General features: G+C 50.0%; 1 protein-coding gene across 8 annotated transcripts in view; it reads left to right on the top strand.

The window, feature by feature from the left end:
* Positions 1-17,059, top strand: part of Osbpl10 (oxysterol binding protein-like 10) — a 254,789-nt gene extending 237,730 nt beyond the window's left edge. For all 8 annotated transcript variants that reach the window (NM_148958.3, XM_006512371.3, XM_011243052.3 and 5 more), the window contains 5 exons: positions 335-815; positions 7,379-7,565; positions 10,467-10,649; positions 13,646-13,799; positions 15,898-17,059. In NM_148958.3, the coding sequence (NP_683761.2) occupies positions 335-815; positions 7,379-7,565; positions 10,467-10,649; positions 13,646-13,799; positions 15,898-15,942 (1,050 nt within the window). In that variant the 3' untranslated portion in view covers positions 15,943-17,059. The remainder of the gene's footprint in view (positions 1-334; positions 816-7,378; positions 7,566-10,466; positions 10,650-13,645; positions 13,800-15,897) is intronic.
* Positions 17,060-17,285: the final 226 nt, after the last annotated feature.

A 17,285-nucleotide genomic window follows, 5' to 3' on the forward strand; every position in this document is an offset into this window, starting at 1 on the left:
AGCAAATGACTTTATGGCCAGTCACTGATGCAGGAGTTTCCATCAAGGGCCTCATGCCTGGCTTGGGCCTCCTGAATCTTACTGTGCAGTGGAGACAGTCCCTCCTCCGGCCAGCTCTCAGGAGCCCTGGCTGCAGCCCCGCCCACCAGCTCTCAGGATCCCTGGCTGTGTAGCCCCGCCCACCAGCTCTCAGGATCCCTGGCTGTGTAGCCCCGCCCACCAGCTCTCAGGATCCCTGGCTGTGTAGCCCCGCCCACCAGCTCTCAGGATCTCTGGCTGTGTAGCCCCGCCCACCAGCTCTCACAAACCCTGTTTCCTTGTGTCCCTGGTGCAGGTGGTGCTCCCCACGTTCATTCTGGAGAAGCGGTCCTTGCTGGAGATGTACGCAGACTTTATGGCGCACCCTGACCTGCTGCTGGCCATCACTGCCGGGGCGACGCCAGAGGAGAGAGTCATTAGCTTCGTGGAGTATTATCTTACGGCCTTCCACGAGGGCCGCAAAGGCACCCTGGCCAAGAAGCCCTACAACCCCATCATCGGCGAGACCTTTCACTGCTCCTGGGAGGTTCCTAAGGACAGAGTCAAGTCGAAGTGGACTTCCCCCCACCCTCCCATTAGTGCTCACGAGCATCCGATGGCCGATGACCCTTCTAAAAGCTATAAGCTCAGGTTTGTGGCTGAGCAGGTATCCCATCATCCGCCCATCTCCTGCTTCTACTGTGAGTGCAAGGAGAAGAGACTGTGTGTCAACACTCACGTATGGACCAAAAGCAAGTTCATGGGCATGTCCGTGGGGGTCTCTATGATAGGGGAAGGTAAGCCAACTTAGTGAATTGGAGTCTTACCCTTTGCACTGAGATGAGCAACGGTTGCTTTGTGTGTGGATTTTATTTGTAAATGGCGGGTGGGGGTGGGTGGGGAAGAGGTGGATGACGGACCAGGTTGGCTGATTTCCCAGTGGTCCCAAGTGATGGGTGGAAGGGATGGGTCACAGGTTCTTGCTTTCCTGTATCATCGTACACCACGTGGTTTGCACACTCAGCCTTCTAGAATCTTCCTTCTTCCAATGGACCATGGATGTTAGGGCTGGCCCTACATGTGTGATCACACATGAGTATATGGCTGTAAATGTGTTCACCCTCACCAGTGTTCTGGCTCCCAGACCAGGAAGATTACAGAGTCGCCTGCTTAAAGATGCTCATAGGAATCCCTCAAGCCAAGTCTTTGGCTCTGTGCAGGGACCGCTGTAGTGAGAACAGGCTGGTGGATGACAGCACATTCTTATCTTGGGAAGAGCACTGCTCATTGTGTGGCGAAACCCTCAAGCCCTGTTAAGTCGAGGTGTCTCATGTCTATTTAACTCCCTTTTAAGTCACAGATCTATTTGAGATCCTACAACTCCCATTCTAGAGAACAAAAGTAAACAAACAAGAAAACAAAAGATACCCACAGAATTTTACTTTCAGCCTTTTGGCTTCTCCAGAGTCCTCCTCAGACCCGTCGTATACATATCTATATTCTACATGTGTACATACACACATATACACATATCTATAACCTATATGTGTATGTATTCTATATATCTATATATAGGGAGAGGGAAGAGAGAATGTATGGAGGGAAGATGAAGGTAGAGGGAGTGGGACAACTTGCAGGAAGTAGTTCCCTCGTTCCACCATGTGGATTCTGGGGAATCGAACTCGGACTTCAGCTTTGGTGGCAAGCATCTTTACCTGCTGAGCCTTCTCAGCGGCTCCACTGTTGGGAGAGCTCGCTGTCTGAGCACTTACAGGTGCTGGGCACTGTCCTAGGACCGACGGATACTTGACTAAGTAAGGAAGATCCCTCACAGTCCCTGTAGCTGTGCTACAATTCTGTGTCTGGGGAACAGACAAGAGGGGCCGGCGTCAGCTGAGTTCTGTGTTGAGAACTAAGTGCCATAAAGAAAGAGACAGGGAGTGGTCTGGGAGGGGCGGGGCAGGCTGCTTGTGAGTGCCTCCCTGAGATGGGGCATGGAGAGTAAGGTGTGAGGCGGAGCTTGGCGCCCCAGGAGCCCCAGGAGCAGCTGAGAAATACTTTCCCAGACCTCTACTCCAGTCAAACCAGGATTCTTCGCTGCTTTGAGGAAAAGAATTTCAGGTCCAGCCAGTATTAAACAGGTCTGGAGTTTAGCAAGACATTTAAAACATTAATTTAAGTGTGGGAAAGAAAGAAAATAGAAAAAGAGGTGTCACTTTCACATATGGGCATCAGCTCTTGGGAAGATGACCTCAAACACCTTAGCAACAGGCATACCCCCCCCCTCTCTCTCTCTCTCTCTCTCTCTCTGTGTGTGTGTGTGTGTGTGTGTGTGTGTGTGTGTGTGTGTGGTTGACTTCCCTAGTTACATCATGAAAGGTCACTAAATCATCCCCCTTTTTCTCTTTCTGGTAAATGAGGTGGTGGGCAGCACCTGGAGTACCCTTAGGTGTCTTAGCCACTGTTCTATTACTGTGAAGAGACATGATGACCAAGGCAACTTATCATTTAATTGGGGGCTTACTTATAATTTCAGAGGTGAGGCCATGATGGGAGCATGGCAGCAGGAGGGTGGGCAGGGGGGCAGGCATGGTGATGGAGCAGTAGCTGAGAGCTCACCTGATCTGAAAGTCAAAGACAGAGAGAGCTAGACTGAGCTTTTGATACCTCAGAGCCCAACCCCCAGAGACACACCTCCTCCTCCAAGGCCACACCTCCTCCTGATCCTTCCTAAGCAGTCCAACAACTAGGGACCAAGCATTCAAATAAATGAGCCTCCGGGGGCCATTCACAGTGTTGTGAGAGTCTTGAAAAGGTGTAGGTTAGCTGTGAATGGTAGTACATACCTTTAGTCCCAGCACTTGGGAGACAGAAGCAGGCAGATCTCTGAGTTCGAGGGTAGCCTGGTCTACAAAGTGAATTCTAGGACAGCCAGGACTACACAGAGAAACTCTTGTCTTGAAAAGAAATGAAAAAAATTGTAGGGAAAGGAATAGGCCATTCCATGTATAAACAGGCCATCAGCATGGTTTATTGCTATATAATTTTTAAAACTGTTATAATTACATGTAATTAATTATGTCTATGTGTATAATGCACATGTGCAGGTCAGAGGACAACCTGTCAGGAATGAGTTCTCTCTGTCCTCCATGTGGATCTGGGGGATTGAACTCAGGCCATCAGTTGTGAACTTTAGGGGATTATTAAGGTCTAACCTGTAACAGTCCTATTGTGTTCTGAGGTGGGGAAGGCTGAGGGGGTGTGCCCATCATTGTGAGGTGGGTTTTCTTTCTGTTTATAATTTTTAGGGGGGAGGGGTGTTTGCTGAGAGAGTCTTTTCTATTGTATTAACCCTCATCCTCACTGCGTAGCCCAGGCTGGCCCTGACTTTCATAAGCTTTGGCCACCACATCTGGTTCTTTACCAATGCCATGATTTCTTTTTAATTATAGCACACACACACAGTGTGTGTGTATGTGTGCGTGTGTGTATGTGTATAAATATGATACATGTATGCAAGTGTGCAAGGCACAGTGAACATATGGAAGTCAGGAGTCAGCCTTCTAAGCATTTGGACCCACAGATTGAACTCCCGACTCTCCCGTTACCTGTAGGTACTTTTGCTGAGCTACCTTGCTGACCCTCGTTGAGGTTTTTGCTGTGAGCAGCTCAAAGGATGCGTAGCTCCAATCCGAGTGGGGAGGGAACGGAGGGAATGTAGGGTCACTGCTGGTCAAGTATGGTGCTCCTGTGGAGAGCTTACACTCTGCCTGGGGAATCCCTGGCCCAGGTAAAATTATGTCATGTAAAGGCCAAGGGGTTTGCTGTATGAGCCCTGACCCCTGCTGTCCTTCCACAGGGAGGGGTATGGAGGGGTAGCAGAGGCAGGGAGGCCACCACAGAAGGATGGGAGCGGTAGGCAGCTATGGAAGGCCATGTTGATCATCTCTAAGAAGATAAGATCTGACTACTGGTGTCTGGGCCTGGAGGTCACAGGTGACCTACAGAGCCCTTGTCTGTGGTTTTCTGAGTGAAGACCCAAGCGCATCCCTTGAGGCAGGATCTGGGGAGAGTTAATAGAGCCAGTGGTATTTGTGGGCAGAGTGTTGAGGAAGCCGTGTGTGGAGGGCAGCCTGTCTGATCTCCCGTGCTGAGGATTTCTTCAGCGTACAACCTTCCGTTCTGGATGGGAAATCAGAATCCGAGACACTTCCAGAAAGTTCTGAATGTCACAGGTTCAGGACCATGTGAGGGGGGTCTAAGCAAGGGCAGAATGGTGCCTGGCCCTGGTACCTTCAAGTCCTTCCAAGGGTACAGCCAGGTCTGCCTGGGCCTGCCCTGGAGGAGGTGAGGTCAGGCATTTCCTTCTGGGCCTGTGCTCTTCCCCAGTCAGGCTCCTCCTCCAGCACTCAGTCTTTCCCCGAGTCAGGCCACAGTGCCACCCTGGGCAGCGAGCCCAAGGCTGGGTCTCCACAGCTGTGTGGCCTAGTGGAGAGCTCACTGGAAGCGAAGGCCCCAGAGGGAGGTCTGTGTTGGCACTGACTTGTGTCCCTCGGTCTGCAGTTAGAAACAGAGCAATTCGATCTATCTTCATTGAAAAACAAAAAGCGGCGCCAGCAAGATGACTCTATAGGCTAGAGGCAGCCCCCAAAACCCAAGGTTAACTGACCCACATGGTGGAAGGGAAAGAACCGATTCCCACAAGTTATCTTCTGGCTGCCATACACACTGCCCACCCCCCACCCCCTCAACACACACACACATGCACACACGATACATAAATAAAAATTAGAAAAAAATTGGTATTCGGGTTATTCTATCTGATTTTCATACTTATTCTAAATTCCCCACAGAGTGTGTCCTTTTGCTGTTTTTTTGTTGTTACGTTTTTTTTTCCTTTTGTTTTTAAAAGGGAGGTTCTTTCTGTAGTCCTATAGCTCATTATGTAGCCCAGGCTGGCCTAGAGGCCTGCACCATTATACCCAGCAGCGGCAACTCTTTGTAGATGAAGTACAGGTGTTTGTGAGAGACCACCACCATTAGGTTCCGGCCTGCTTCATGCAGCGCCACAGGCCTGCTTATCTCCGTATTGCTAATGGGCTCTAGAAAGCCTACTCCTTCAGGCGGCTCAATTCACCAGCATCTGACAGATGACTGGCACTGCCCTTGGTGTGGGTTTCTGCAAGCGGATGAATATCCGGATGTCCTGGTTAAGGTCAGGAAGGCTTAGCCCTCCAGTGGGGCCACAGTAGACATGGTGGTGAGGTTGTGGCATCAGGGAGACAAGCTGCCCTTCCGGAAGGCAGTTACTGCCTTAGTGTCTCTCACTGTTGCTGTGGTAAAATACAGACAGGAGAAACTTAAGGGAGAAAAGTTGTGTGGTTTACAGACCACCATGGCAGGAACATCACAGGTGGCAGAAGCTTGAGAGAACTGGTCACACACACACCATTTCCCCATCAGAAGGGAGCAGTAGACTCATGGCTATCACCTTACTTTCTTTTCATTCAGTTGGGAACCTCGGCCCGTGGCATGGCACTGTTCACAGTCCAGATGACCCTTCCCACCTCAGCTAATCCAATTAAAACAGGCACTCCCACAGGCCAGCCTAGTCATCACTCCCCTCCCAAGTGACCCATCAGGCCAGTCTATGATGAGAACTGACTCTCCTAACTAGCACATAGCCATCAACACCCACAGTGCGTATGGGGGCCTAGAAGTGACCGAAGCTTTTTCCAGAGTCCCAGGGGCCTCGTCCCTGCCAGAACCCCTCTCTAGGGATATGGCCAGTGCTTGGGGAGTCAAGGAACTTAGAAGTAGAACCGAGGGGTGACAGGGACATCCTGGTGGCCTTTTTCCTTTTCCTTTGAGACAGGGTAGACCCTGGTTTCACTGTGTCCCAGGTAGGCCTTGAGTTTTCAGTCCTCCTGCCTCAGCCTCTGGGTGACAGGTGTGGACCAGCACACCCTGTGACGTCTCTTTGCAGTCTTCTACCCCAGCTCTTGCCTTCTGTCTTCTCAAGTTGCCCAGTTTGTGGATGCTATGCACAAAGGTAAGCTTTGAGACAGATGTTCCGGGAGACAGATGTTCAGGCTAGAGCCTTCTGCAAGGCCAGGATGGAGTGAGGGTGGAGTCTCATTCTCTTATTGATGATGTGATTTGATTGTAGCATCTTATTCCCCTATTGATGATGTGAGTGTAACATTTTCTCCTATTGATGATTTGAGTGTAGCATCTTATTCTCCTATTGATGATCTAATTGCCCTATAGATGACGTGAATGTAGATCTTCCCATTCCCCTATGGATGATGTGAGTGTGTGGCTGAGATGATGAGGCCTCAGACCCTCTTCCTCATGGTCTGTACCCAGACCTCTGTGTCCCACCTACCACGCTCCCTGTGCGTGTGCAGGCTCTCTTCTCCCTCCCCTAGACTTCCTCCCATGTCTAGATCTTTGTCTATTTCAGGAGAGATAGGGACTGGCAGTGCCCCTTAGGCTCTGTCTGCAGCATCAGTTGTCCCCTGCTTACAGTGAAACCATGATCCTTACTGTCCTGGGAGGTGGTGACGCTCGAGGGGCACCATGCAAGGAGCTCCCAGGAGGCTGGTGACCAATGGGCACCAAGTCCCCTTGAGGACTGTTGGCACCAGCCTTTACTCTTGTTGGTTGGAGAACCAGGAGCCTTGGGAAGGAACATCACAAACAACTTTTGGTCATGTATATGCAGCTAAAGAATGGAGTTGTCACCCATGTAGGCTCCTGGTGCCTTGATGGTGGGTGTCCTTGTCTCAGTACTGAAGGGGAACAGGGAGAGACCTGCAGGGCGAGGTGCTTGCTCACGGGGTCCTCTCATACACTAGCTGCCCTGGAGCAAGACTAAAGCCATTCCCTTCCTGTTGATCTGCTCATCCTCCATACCTCTGCACTCAATCTCTTCCCTCACAAAGGTCCCTTCCTCGGTCTTTCTTGTCACCACGGGGGAATTGCTTCTTCCTTGAGGCACGCCCCTTTTCTACATTAATTTGTCCTTGGCACCGTCCACCATCCCCCTACTGCCTTGATCGTCGTCACTGTGGTGTCTTTCCTCAGTGATTAATGCCCACCCAGCTGACAGCAGATCTTCCTTGCTCGTGGTCTTTCTCAGAGCTTCATGTGGTGCAGACAACAGCACCCAGGGCGGTGAACAGAGAGCTCTGTTGAGGTGAGAGGCATGGCAGGCATGTGTTGCAGGCCATCTTGGATCTCCTGCCTGAGTGTGCCCACCCTTCATGCTCTGCCCATTCATGCTCTGCCCACTCATGCTCTGCCCATTCATGCTCTGCCCACTCATGCTCTGCCCGACTCTCCCTCTCTCCTGGAGGTGTGCTTCGACTTCTGGACCACGGGGAAGAGTACGTCTTCACGCTGCCCAGTGCCTACGCCCGCTCCATCCTCACCGTGCCGTGGGTGGAGCTTGGAGGGAAGGTCAACATCAGCTGTGCCAAGACTGGGTACTCTGCCACCGTGACGTTCCACACGAAGCCCTTCTACGGCGGGAAAGTCCACAGGTAGGAAGTGGCCAGCACTCTGGCTGTGTTTTTCTTTTGCGTCTGAGTCCCCTCACCCTTTGGGAAGAAATAGGTGTGGTAGGCCCACCTGAAATCCCAACACTTTGGAGGCAAGAATAGAGAAACAGAAGTTCAGGGTCATCCTTGGATGCTTAGGGAGGCTTGGAAGACATGGGGTCTTGTCTCAAACAAAACAAAACAAAAAAGGACAATAATTTAAAAAACCAACCAACCAACAAACAAAAAACAGCCGGGTGGTGGTGGCGCATGCCGTTAATCCCAGCACTCAGGAGGCAGAGGCAGGTAGATTTCTGAGTTCAAGGCCAGCCTGGTCTACAGAGTGAGTTCCAGGACAGCCAGGGCTACACAGAGAAACCCTGTCTCGAAAAAAAAAAAAAATAGATGGGGTCCTAGCCAGGCATTATACCATTTAACTATAAGCCCAGTCCTTTGGAGGCAGACACTCAAATTCCAGGCCAGCCTGGGCCTACCCAGCACACTGCAGGCTTGGGTAACATAGTAAGACCCTGCCTCCAAAATGTCAAGAGCTGGGGGCTGCATAGTGTTTGCCTGACATGCACAAAAGCCTGAGTTCATTTCCCCAGCACTCTCTGTCCAAAAATATAAAAAAATAAAAAATAAATGGTGCCAGGCGTAGTGGCACACGCCTTTAATCCCAGCACTCGGGAGACAGAGTCAGGTGGATTTCTGGGTTCGAGGCCAGCCTGGTCTACAAAGTGAGTTCCAGGACAGGACAGCCAAGGCTATACAGAGAAACCCTGTCTCCAAAAACCAAAAAAAAAAAAAAAAAAGAGGCAACCATCAAGACAGAGTGAACAGTCTTGTTTGAAGAAACACCTCTCTCCTTCATTTCATAGGGAAGGCTTTGGGGTCTCCCCACTCATTTATGGGGCGTCCATGGTAACACAGGAGACTCCCAGAGGGTAAATGGCCTTTTAGCCCTCCACTTTCTAGTGCAGCCCTCTGCAAGTGCAGGCATTATGGCAGCCCCCATTGGAGTCTTAGGTGTGTAAGCCACTGGCTATGTCACTGTCCTTAGAAGCTAGGGAAAATCAGGTCTTGAACTAAGGGAAAGGTCACCATTGGAGGAAGGGCAGCCTTTTTCTATAGCCATGATTGGGGCAGGCCCACCACTGTGCGGACTTCAAATCCCTAGCTGTTTCTAGCAACGGGCTGGTGTTAGTTTGAGACACACACACACACACACACACACACACACACACACACACACACACACACACACACACACACAGCAGTACGCTGGAGTTATGCTAATTGGGCATCTTTCTCCCCAGCATTCATTTGTTATACTGGCAGCTGAAAGACAATAGAGGGATCATCAGAAGCCCTGCAGCCAGAGTGTTCCCTGTGGAGAGCCCAGTACACAGCATTGCTGGCATGGCCCACTAACTCTGCACGCCAGGCATGCCTACAAGGAGCCTGAACGGCTCTCAGGTCGAGGGAAGCCTACACTTGAAAACTGGAAACCTGGGGTAGCGAGATGGCTCTGGGGTTAAGAGTACTTACTGTTCTTGCAGAGGACCAGAGGTCAGCTCCCAGCACCCATAATTGGATGGCTCACTCCACCTGTAACTCCAACTTCAAGCCACCCACCTCAGATCTCCGTAGACACCTAGATTCAGCCTGTATATGCTTCTCCCCCGATACATGTAATGAAAATAAAAAAGGCAAACTGGAAACTCAGCACAAGCTGGACCACTGGGCGCAGAGGACGCGGCTCCAGGAGCATTTCCTCCCACTCAGAGAGCCCCGAGTTCCCCTAACATCGTAGGAAGGCAGTTTGCAGAGGTCTTTATTTCCTTCACTGTGTATACACATGCATGAGTGTGGGGCTGTGCCCATGGTGTATGTGTGGAGGTCAGAGGACAGCTCTGTGGAGCTGGCTCTCTCCTTCCGCCTTTACATGGATTCTAGAGACCTCATTCAGGTTGCCAGGCTGGCATGGTAAGCCATCTTACCAGTCTTCCCCAGGGGCTTTAAAAACGAGCTTGAGGGTGGTCAGCCAGGTATTGCTGAGTCCGCAGGTACTGCCCTGAGCTAGCAGGCAGTGCCGTGAAGCCAGGTTTGGCTCAGCCTTCATCGCGGAGTGTGTGGGTACTGGGTGGATAGATACATGGACTGGACGGACTGTGAGCAACCCGTTCTTCATCCCCACCCAGAACTGACCTCCTGGGGATTAGATTGTTTGCTGTAGCTTTTGTTGTTGAGACAAGTTGCCATATAGCCTAGGCAGGCCTTAAATTTGTAATCCTCCTGCCTCTGCCCCAAATGCTGGGATTATACAGGCTTTTGCACCACGATGGTTGGCATAGAACCAAAGACCTTATTTAAGGATGGAAAAGCTCTTCCAACACTCTTTCCATGGTAGAAATGTAGCACTAGGAGATGCTGTTTTGGGGAGGAGAGGATATATTTTACTGTTGGGTCATGCCCGTGACAGAGGCATCTTCTATAACCACCGGGCTTGTCTCTCGGAGCAGTGAGGCAGGCTGACGGCTCTTACTGTTGATCTGTCTTCAGACCTGAATTGGTTTTATCTCAGGGTTTTGCTCTTCTCTCTTTTCTTTCCTTTTCTCCGTCTCTTCTGTTCTCTTTTTTGGTTCAAAGTCTATCTGCTTAGCCCTGGCTAGCCTCGTTCTTGCCTAGATTATCCTGCCTCTGTTTCCTAAGTGCGCGGGGTTACAGGCGTGAGCCCACACACCCGGCTATCTTCTTTTCTTGTTCTGATCAAGAATACTATACCTTCTTTTAAGACCCAATCTTTGGGCCAGACTGCAAACCAGCCCGTTCTCCCTAAACTGCCCATTGAAAAGGGACCCGGACCCCCCTTTGATTCATTTGACCTTCTCATTAATTCAGGGTCACAGCTGAAGTGAAACACAACCCAACCAACACCATCGTCTGTAAAGCACATGGGGAGTGGAATGGCACCTTGGAGTTCACCTACAGCAACGGGGAGACCAAAGTCATCGACACAACCACCCTGCCTGTGTATCCTAAGAAGCTTAGACCCCTGGAGAAGCAGGGGCCCATGGAGTCCAGGTATGCCTGTCCCCTCCTTGGCCGAGGGATCTGTGGGAAACTTAAGCAGCATAGCTAGTAGCAAAGGATGCGAGTGTGCTTCCGTTAGCCACTGAAACACCCCTCGTCCATTAGGGATGGACCCATGTAGAGATCACTCGGGTGGTTCTGCAGCTACAGAGTGGGTGACCATCCGCCATCTGGCAGATGTGTGCTGCCTGTTCTGAAAAAGTTTGTCCACTGCCGGATTATTGGTGGATTGTAAATTAATCTGAGAGTTGCTGGTAATTCCAAGAACTATGCAGGGAAACAGAGAGACTTTTCTTTTCCTTGACAGCTATTTTTAAAATATTGAGTGCTGGCACGGGCAGTGGAGTCGACTGCACACATCCCGTGCTCCTGGGAGAAGCAGGGGCAGCTTAGGGACCGTTAGATTTAAACACGTGAGCTCACTTTAATCCTGTCTTCTATTTCTAGGGAATCTATCTGTTGGCATGGGAAATTATTAAGTTCAGAAAAGATTCAAACATGTTTATTTTTGAGAAAACAATTCAAGAACGAGAAACCATTTATGCCACGGACCACCCCAGTTGGGTATGGGGGTCCCTGGAATGAGGGTCCTCGAAGTCTAGGTGGGTAAGGATTCGGCAGTGACAAACAAAAACAAACACAGAGGCAGTCTAAAGCAGGGGTTTTTATACATTAAAAGAACAAATATTACAACTCTTAGAAGATGTGTTCAGTGAAGCAATCACAAATACCATCGTTATCATTTGGCACAGTAAAGCACAAAAATCAAGCAAACGTTACAACTCTGAAAAGATGCACTCAGTGAATCACAAGTAGAACAGGTGACATCATGATTAATAGGAATCTCCCAAGCGTTACAACTCTGAAAGGGTAAAATCAGTGGGGCAGTCATCTGAGGCTAGTGGCAGATCTCCAAGAGCAGGTTAGTAAATCTTTATGGTCAATTATTGTTTAACATCTAATGCCTAATTTTTTTATAAATCTCCAGTGTGTAAATTTAAACTATTTTAATTCCTTTTATTTAAGGCTTTCTTTACCATGTACCAAAGCCCTCCTCCGATAACACATGTGTAGCCATATGAAATTTATTGTTGGGAACTGTCATAATACTATTATATAATTCTGTAAGTGATTTGTAAAGTAAAACGTTGGTTTCCCCAGAGATAAGGTCATGTTAGTGACCCCATCTCAAGGACTGGTTCTTGCACATTATTCTTGCTTAAGATTGTAGCCTAGGCTACCAGGAACTGTAAATAAGGAAAGGAATAAGAGAAAACAAAACAGATAGATTGCCATGAGAACTACGGCTCAATATTTTGCTCTGGCCAAGAGTTCCACAGCTGGTTCCAGGAGACCTCCTTCTTTTGAAGTCTGTCACCTCAGTGTGTAGAACTTGTCACACAGATTCTACTGGGGTCGATGTAGCACATTTATATACATACCCGGCATCTGGAAAATGGTTAAGTAAATTATGAACTATCTACTTAATTAGTATGTCCACTATATGCTGTCATGTGACAGCTATATAGCTCCACAAGCCGATTGATCATAGAAGTTGCTATTTTGATATTTCAGTCTAAGCCAACGTGGCTCACGAGTCCAACTGAAACCTGACTGATTTACCAAAAAAGAGGTTTTTTTTTTTTTTTTCTGTATTCACTTTATGTTTACGTGCAAGTGTGTGTTTCAGCACACACGTGGAGATCAGAGGATAGCTTTCCTTTCACCAGGTAGACTCTTGGGATCTAACTTAGGTAGTCAGGCTTGGTACCCTCTTCCTGGGTACTGGTTAGAAACCCAGCCAGAGTCATTCATAGTGGTGAATAGCAAATACAAGTTCTGTGTGTAGAGACATAAACTCTCCCCCACCCTCCCTGTTGGACCATGGCTGCAGGCAGAGAAAAGGGTATGGTAAGGAGGTAGTTGGCACCAGGCCCCACTGCCTCTGAGGGGCATTCCCGGGATGGCGTTCAGCTGCTCCTTGGTCAGCTTCTGGGTACTTGGAACCCTGCGAGGAGCCAGAATTAGCGAGGAGCTGCTGTTTTCTTCTTCCTCTGTATGGTGGCACATACCTCCCTGTAACCTAACACTCAGGAGACTGAGGCAGGAAACCAGGCTGAGACACCATCCATCTTACACTGTAAGACCCTGACTCAGGAAACAGTCACACAGACAGCATGAGGCTCACTCTAGGGAAACTGAGCTCTCCACTTAAGGCTCTTAAGAGTGGCTGCTCTGCCCCTAGTCCCCGTCATCCCTGCTGGGTCCCAGGCTTCCCTTATCTGTAGTCAGAAAGGCCATTGGCGTCACTTGTGTTGTGAATTGAGCTCTACCTTGATGCCAGCTTTTCCCCTGGCAGACGATCCCAGTAGAGTGGGCTGATGATGCTCCGCCTGCTCATCACCTGTGTCAGCTCCTGATGAACAGCAGGGGCTGAGCAAAAGCCCTGTCTTGGATCCCAGAGGCAGGCCTGGAAATGCTACTCTGACAGCCTCTTGGGGTCGCCCCTGACTTCCTCTTCCTCCCATCCCCCCTCCTCCTAGCTGGGTGTTCAGGGCTTTTCTTAGGCAGGTTCCCTCCCCCACACTCATTTGACATGAGTTTTCTCCATCAAATGCAGTTGCTGATAATATAGCCACCCATGTCATTGGGTCATGAGGATTAAATGAGTGTCTCTAAGATGTTTATAGGGGTGCCTGGTAAGAGCTGTGTATACCCGCTGTCCCTGGTGTGCTTGGGGTGGGGTGGGATGGGGGGCTCTGCTTGCTCTTTCCATTAGCTTCCACCTCCAGAGCTCTACTCAGAGCATGAGGAAGTCTTGCTGTTGGGAACAGGTAGTGTGGAGACAGCAGATGTGTAACCAAGGAGCCCTGGCTCCACCCCTGGCCCTTGGATTCCCACAGACAGGGGCCTAAATGTCTGTCTGTCCACTGTCATGGCAGTAGCTGGCCTAGTCCGATGGCTCCTTGTACTGTTCGTCTTTCTAGGAACCTCTGGCAGGAAGTCACCCACTACCTGAGGCTTGGGGACATTGACGCAGCCACAGAGCAGAAACGACGCCTGGAGGAGAGGCAGAGGGTGGAGGAGAGGAAACGGGAGACCCTTCGCACACCGTGGCGACCCAAGTATTTCATCCCGGAGGTAACCCTGGCCTGCTACCAGGCTCTAGCCCTGATTAAGGTCACCTCAACTTTTATTGTTGAGACAGTGGGACAGACAGGGTCACACAGGACAGACAGAGTGTGGCTCTGGCTCAGGATGGGGGTTGGAATTGAGGTGTGTGTTTCCCCAGTAAGGTCTTGACATCTCATACCATCACAAGGGCAGAAGTGTGTAGCTGACACTTCCCCTGCAGTGTCCCTCCTCTCAAAAACCCTTCTAGCCAGCCAGGCCTGGAAGGAGGGGGCTGGGCCTCTCTACCATTCTTCCCACACAGTTGGTTGGTCTCCCTGCTGCCTCCCCATAGAGTACTGTCACAGCATGACCTCCTGAGGGCCACATGGGAGGGGCAATGGCGAGCAAAGCTCAGAGAGGCCTCTGCCTAAAGTGCTGCCCCCACCCCTGTCCCCTCAGGGAAAGCAGGCAAGGGGCTGGGCGACCATCTGAAGCCAACCTTAGATTTGTCTCCCGTGTGGCTGTGATAAAACACTTGGACAAAATCAACTCAGGGGAGAAAGGGTTATTTGGCTCACAGTTCTGGTCACAGTCCAGCACGGTCCATCACTGTGGGCAAGTAAAGGTGACAGTGCCTTGAGGCAGCTAGTCACATCTGTAGTAAAGAGTGGAGAGCTTTAATTTACATAAGAACAGAGAAGGTGAGCTATTACTTAGCAGTGTAGGCTTCCATGATCTCACTTGAATTAATATAAACCCAGAGGATTCTGCAGGGAAGCAGGCCTACCTAATCTACAGCCTCGCCCCATCCTGCCTCCCTACTGGATCTCAGATTGTGTCAGAGGTGTCACAGTGTTGTTTAGGAAGTAATTGTGGATGGGGCCTGGGGTACAGCTCACCTTGTTTCCCTGGCACCACTGGATACTTGAAGTCTCAGCATTCGGGAGGTGAAGGCAGGATCGCCCTCAGCTGTGTAGTGAGCCTGTGGCTTGTGGGAGTGGGCTAAGGAGTAGGGGGAAGAGTCAAGAGGCTTTATCTCCCATCCAGAGAACAGTGGATGCTTAGTGAGTAGCCGGGATTGAGTTTTTAATGAAGATCCTATCTGTATGATGCTAAGGGGTTATACGCATTCAAATGCCCATAGCCAATTTGGACCAGTGGGCCCAGGTGTCCTACCTACTCTCTTAGCACCTTCTATGAGGATGGGTTGTTGGCTGTGGGGTGAGCAAGGGCACCCTAGTGACATGGATGGGGGAGAGGGAACTTATGGACAGGAGGTAGAAGCTGAGGCTGGTACTTGGGAAACTGCCTCGAAGGGTCTCCTTCCTGGGTGGGTGCTTCGCTCAGATGACAGAAATCCTTGAAGCTTTCCCTGAGGGGAGTCCTGTCTATGCAACAGCTTGCCTGACTCATATGGAAATTTATTCATTAAAAAGCAAAACAAACAAACAAACAAACAAACAAACAAAACCCCACTACTTGAAGTTCTATTTCTGGGGCTTGGTAAAAGCCACTGTCTGTGACAGGACTAGGGACACATGTCACCCTGACACAAGGATGCTTAGCTCCCCTTGATGCACTTCCTTCCGGTCCATCACTTGATTACAGATGCCCATTCCCTTTTTCCTTGCCTGGTGGCTGAACGGTGGCATTCCTCCTGTGGCATCTGTCCTCGGACACACTGTGATGGACACCTGCCAAAAAGCCTTCACTGGGTAGGCAGGCTTCCACATCATTGGTCTGTGTGCCTCCTCCCTTCACCCCCAAGGTGACTCTGAGTCTTCATCCAGCCAACCTCTCTCTTTTAGCCCCTCTGTCCTGAAATTCTCTTTTGCCAAGTCATCTAGATAGAAGAAGCTGTCAAGACCCCTTTTATGTTGGTCATTTCTGGGACTCCCTTTTAAAAGCAAATGCATATTTTTTTCTTGGTTAAGGCAGGGAGAAATGTATCCTCAGATATGTTCAAGAAAGGGTAGGGAAGACCATCAGCTAGGCCTGCTGTGCAGTGCTGGGATTGGGTCTTGGCTGGTGCTGTGTGCTGTATCAGAGGTGGGCTGGTCGGGAGGTGTCCTCCAATCTTGACTTTGTGAGGTTCCCTCCTGTCACCTCCTTCCTTCTCTTTCAGGGCGATGGCTGGGTGTACTTCAACCCCCTCTGGAAGACACACTGATGGGCGGAGGTGCAGTGCTTCCCGTAATAGGCCTGGTTTTGTAGGAATTAAAGTGGTACAGTATCAAGATTCCGTTGGTATTTGTTGAAATCTCTTGCTAGCATCCAAGTCGGAGAGAGGGGTTACATGAAACATGCACCTCCAAATTCTGTCTGAGGATTTTATTCAAGGAAGGGCAGCCGAGGCCCGTGGGCACACCTCTCACCTGCCAAGGCTGCCGTGGGTAACCTTGAGCTCCGTTTTATTCACGAGAGTTGGTGTTCTTTATTTCTCACGTTGCCACAGTCATTCTGCCATGGTCTGTCCTACTCACCGTCTCCTGTCTTTTGTCACGATGCAGGCTGAGGTGGCACAGCCTGGAAAAGGAGCGAATTCCTGGCGGAGGAGGGGAGTGGCCACCGGCAGAGGGGGTAGTGGCCACCCGGCGGAGGGGAGAGTGGCCACCCTGGGGTGATGCTTGTTCTGATCCAAGGCTGTCTGTCCACATCCTAGAAAGAGCAAGCAGGCCTTCCAGTTGCACAAGGTGACAGGAAGCCACTGGGGGCTGATATGGAACCTTCTAGAAGGGAGTGACTCCTGAGGAATCAGGGCCAGGCCCACCAGGTGGTTTTATCCAGTCTCTCTGACACTTCCCATGCCCAGAGCATGAGACCCTGTGTTCTTCACAGCCGGAAAGAAATCACACGGTCATGACAAAGGGCTCTGGAAGGTCAATACACGCATGCCTACACTACACGGACCACCACTGCCTCATATCTAGTTGGGGAAAGAGAACAAGTAGTCTTATTTCTTTTCCTTAATTTTGACCCAAGCTGCCAGAAAGCCTCTGTAACTAGGACAGCCACGAGCCCCATGAGCCCCCCAGTGTCCCAGCTGAGAATGTCTTCAGCCTCACACAGGTCAAACATGGACCAAACAAAATCGAGAAAAAGGATGTCTAATTTGATTTTTGCTCAGTGCTTAATTTATTTTTTACCATGCCACCCAATGATATTTATAAAATTCAGTAGCATGAATGCTTCTCTGTAGTAATACTAATTTTGTGCCTTTTGTCTGCTTTCTTAAGACCAACTGTTGACACTTTGTAGATATTAGACAAATATATTTCGATTAAATACTCTTGTGTCTTGTGTTATTTTTAGGGATTTTTAAAACTATGTATTATGTGTGTGCGTGTGCTTGTAGAGGGTGCGGGATCCCTTGGAGCCAGAGTCACACATTATTGTGAGCAAGCTGCCAGATAGGGATGCAGGCAGTTGACCACCACAGTCTTTGCAAGAGTAGTACATTCTCTTAGCCACTGAGCTGTGTCTCCAGTCCTCAGCCCTGGTTTAAATACACCG

The sequence above is a fragment of the Mus musculus genome, chromosome 9, assembly GCF_000001635.26.
Source record: "Mus musculus strain C57BL/6J chromosome 9, GRCm38.p6 C57BL/6J".
NCBI classification, from domain to species: domain Eukaryota; kingdom Metazoa; phylum Chordata; class Mammalia; order Rodentia; family Muridae; genus Mus; species Mus musculus.